This window comes from Microtus ochrogaster, unplaced genomic scaffold (assembly GCF_000317375.1).
Source record: "Microtus ochrogaster isolate Prairie Vole_2 unplaced genomic scaffold, MicOch1.0 UNK3, whole genome shotgun sequence".
Classification (NCBI taxonomy): Eukaryota; Metazoa; Chordata; class Mammalia; order Rodentia; family Cricetidae; genus Microtus; species Microtus ochrogaster.
In genome coordinates, this window is record NW_004949101.1 from 2,566,374 (window position 1) to 2,570,020 (window position 3,647).

At 46.1% G+C, this 3,647-nt stretch overlaps 1 protein-coding gene across 1 annotated transcript in view; it reads right to left on the bottom strand.

Annotated features, from left to right (window-relative positions):
* Window positions 1-1,779: 1,779 nt before the first annotated feature.
* Window positions 1,780-3,647, bottom strand: part of Cfap61 (cilia and flagella associated protein 61) — a 265,147-nt gene continuing 263,279 nt past the window's right edge. Inside the window, exon 27 of the mRNA XM_026788484.1 lies at window positions 1,780-2,409. Coding sequence (XP_026644285.1) covers window positions 2,209-2,409 — 201 coding nt within the window. The 3' untranslated portion in view covers window positions 1,780-2,208. The remainder of the gene's footprint in view (window positions 2,410-3,647) is intronic.

Genomic DNA, 3,647 nt, shown 5'->3' on the forward strand with positions numbered 1-3,647 from the left:
TCTCTCTCTCTCTCTCTCTCTCCCTCAATATTGATTGGCTGATTTTTATCCTCCAGGCAGGTTTTCTTTCTCTTTCACATCAATTCTTATTTTTCTTTTGAGTTCCTGTGAAATTTGAGCATAGTATAATTTATAGGAAGGTGGAGGGTACGCTGTTTTTCTAAGACCTGACATCTGTGAGAACATTAGCAGTATTAGCAAAGCAGCGTTTGAAAATTTAACTTTGGTGTTTTCTGGTTAAAACAATGCAATTCCAAGACAGACCCTCTGAGATGTTCCAGTGTAGTCTCTGAATTTTTATGGTGGCCTCTATTCTCCTGAAGCCCTTAAAAGAGACAGTTTCTAGCTACGACCAATGGCTTCCTTTCTTAGGAAGCTTGTTCTCAATGACTGCACATATATGCCAAACGTTCCAGCATCAGAAACTTGCTTTCTAAGAGTGGGACGAGGATTAAAATGTCAACGGACACCTATTGTAGGCTACAGGATGCTCCAGATGTGCTGCCTGTGTTGGGATGTCCACGACTCCCCTTTTAAAGGCAGCAAAGAAAACACCGTTGTGAGCAGATTTGTGCAGGACTTGCTGTTAAGGTTAACATAGTCATCTGGGGTCACGTTTGTGTAACTAGAGGCTTTATCATGGTAATAGTTGGCCACAAAAGTCATAACTGTTAAACCGGCTCACTGACTTTGTTCTGTTAATCTCTAGCCCAGTAGTATCCCAGGGCCTGTCACCCAAACCTCTACATTTGCTGAGGAGTTTGATCCAGGTCCTCTCAGGAGCTGGAAGAGCAAGGGAAGAGAGCCTGGTGCCTGAGTTGATGACTGTGAAATATGTGTTAGGTGTGAATTCTGAAGCGTGGACCAGCAGAAATTGGTTCCCATTGAAGTGACACAGTTTATACCATATGGCCATTGCTACCCTCCCCCATCAATACGCCATGCATTTGTGTAAAACCTATGTGTGCAGGAATTAGTGGCATTTCTTACTTGCTTTGGTCTGACTGCAGAAAAATGGAAGTTTCGTATTCTGGAACAATTTTGTTGTGTGAGGTGCCAAGCAACTTGCTTGCTCCAAGTGTCAAGGCAGCTTGCAGCAGAGGTGGATGCTGGGTGTAGACTTCTGGATTGTTAGCTCCCATTTTGCCTTGTGGAAGCTGGGAGAATCTTGCCACTGTGCCTTTGTGTGTGTGTGTGTGTGTGTGTGTGATCAAACCCATAATGTGTACATAAAAACCAAGCCCTATTGTGGGTCAGTTGCGTCATGCTGTTCCTGTTTGTTTCTGAATTCATGTGCATTTGGAGGATGGCAATTAAAACTTGCTTTATAAGAGAAGGTTGCTTGCTTGCAACCCTCCCCCCTTTCTTCTTCTCTCCCTCTTTCTCCCCACTTTCTTCCAGATAGTACCACTTTGCAGTCCAGGCTGGCTTCCAAATCACTATTCAGCTCAGACTGGCCTTGAATTCATGATGATCCTCCTGCCTCATCCTCTGGTTGTGCCAGAAAGGAGAAAAAAAAACCAATTCTGATCCACATCGGACATGCTAGGGACCAGACCTCCTCCTACCTCACTCCCCCCGGGAGATCAGAGTCAAAGTAAATGAACTAGATTAATTTCCCTCTACATTTTTAGAATTTGAAATCTGTGTGTGAATTTCCTAGTCTTCCAATTTTTCTTAGTCTTTATGTTCTTAAACAGCAAAATGACTTTTCAAAAAGCAAAACAAAACAACCAAAAGTCCAAAAATGGCTGCGAAAGTAGCCTCCTTGGTTTCAAAAGGCCAGGTAGGTTCTACCCAATCCTCCTGAGGGTAGATGACAGATTTGATTTCTCCTTGTCCGTTTACCAATTTTCTATTCTGTGTGCACGGTTTTATTTTTATATCACCCACTATTACTTGGTACGCTTAGGAAGAGCTAACGGAAATGGCATCAGAACACTCCAGGAAATCAAACAGACTCACACACAAGGTAAAAACAAGTTCTGCTCAGTAGGAGTTCATTTTATTGCTAGAGTGGATTATTCTGCAGAGAACCTGCCTGTGTTTGTAAAAGCTCCCTGGCTTAGCAGTGCCGCACAGCCTAGCGCCACCTACTGGAGCACCAGGAAACCACGGGGGGGGGGGAGCGTGGACTAGGGGCGGGGGAGGGGCAGGGGACGGCTGACCTGAGAGAGGAAGTGATGCCAGCGGGACCTCTGGCTGCAGTTAAATGATGCCGGGCCACGCGTACATGGGCAGGTGGGACTGGTTGTAATGAAGGTAATCCAGGATGCTCTTCTCCAGTAGGTTTTTGTAGATGGACTCCTCGAAAACCCTTTGGAGGTATTTCTGGGGCTTCTCATTCAGGTTTATTTCCTCATCCACTATCTTGTAGGCCAGCTGCTCCATGGAAGGCACGTCAGCCTCCTGTGAAAGCAGTCAAGAGGCCGGAGTCAGAGCTTCCTGGGACTCAGCACCACCACAGCAGGGCTGGGTCGGCTCCCCAAGGACGGGAGCTTTTTAAAAACGATTCACAAAGGTGACGAAACACAGGTAATGCACGCTGCTGTTCTTAGCATTTTCAGTGGGCAGTTCAGTACACTCACACCACTACTGGACAGCCACCACCGTCATCTGTCACTTATCTGCAGTGTTTGTGTCCTGGATGACAGAAACGCAGGAACGCACAGTCCTGTCCCCCTGTCCACCCCCCAGTCCCTGGCTCCTTTCGAGGGCACCTCAGACAACTGCCACTGCGCACTTTATGTTTCTGTGGGAGGATTCTTTTTTATCATGTAACATGATGTTACTAACAAGGACGATGGTCTTAAGCCCTTAGTTTTTCAGATAACAGCTGATTGCTTTAACATTTGGACACAACAACCCCGAGATTTCTGGTGGCTTATTGCCTTGGGCCTTGCTAAGGGGTATTGTTTAAGACCTTCAGAATAATGTTCGCAGTAGAAATTTTAATTAACCTCCTTAAACACACGACCCAGGAAGAGTAAAGTTCTTTTAGACTGTGCACAATCCATAAAAAGCAGAGGTTTTTTATGGACAACTTGTAACATTTTGAGACATACACGTTGTGAGGCTGCACTGCACAGCGCACACTCAGCCCCTGCATGCCACTCCGATCCCTCAGGTGGCCCTTGCTACAGGACCCTGACCAGCAGGGTTGTGACTAAGGATTTTGAGCTGTGTGATCCTGCCATCACGGTGACTGCTGATCATCCTCTCAAACAAAAGCCACAGTGTATTTACACCAAATTCTAACAGGCCTGTGGATTTCAAATAGAAAAAGGAATAGGAGTTCATTGTGGCGTTCTACTGGACTGGCACAGACTGAAGACGCAAGCCGTCTGGAGGCACATGACCATCTGGCTGTTTAAGCAAAGTATGACCAGGTTTGAGAGACTATAAACATGGTGTTTAGAGCAGTCAGGATATGGCACAGAAATGGAGATTGAGAGCCGAATGGTGGGCTGGGGAAAGGCAAGTGATGCCTGGAACCATGGGCCGGAGTGCGAAAACATTGACGTGCAGGCACAGTCCATGGAGACAAGCTGTTGTCCACAGGAAGCTGGTTCTTTTTACAGTTTTTCTGGAGGATTCTATCTGGCAAACATGAAGCATTGAAACTGATAGAAAGAGGGGCTTGTTAC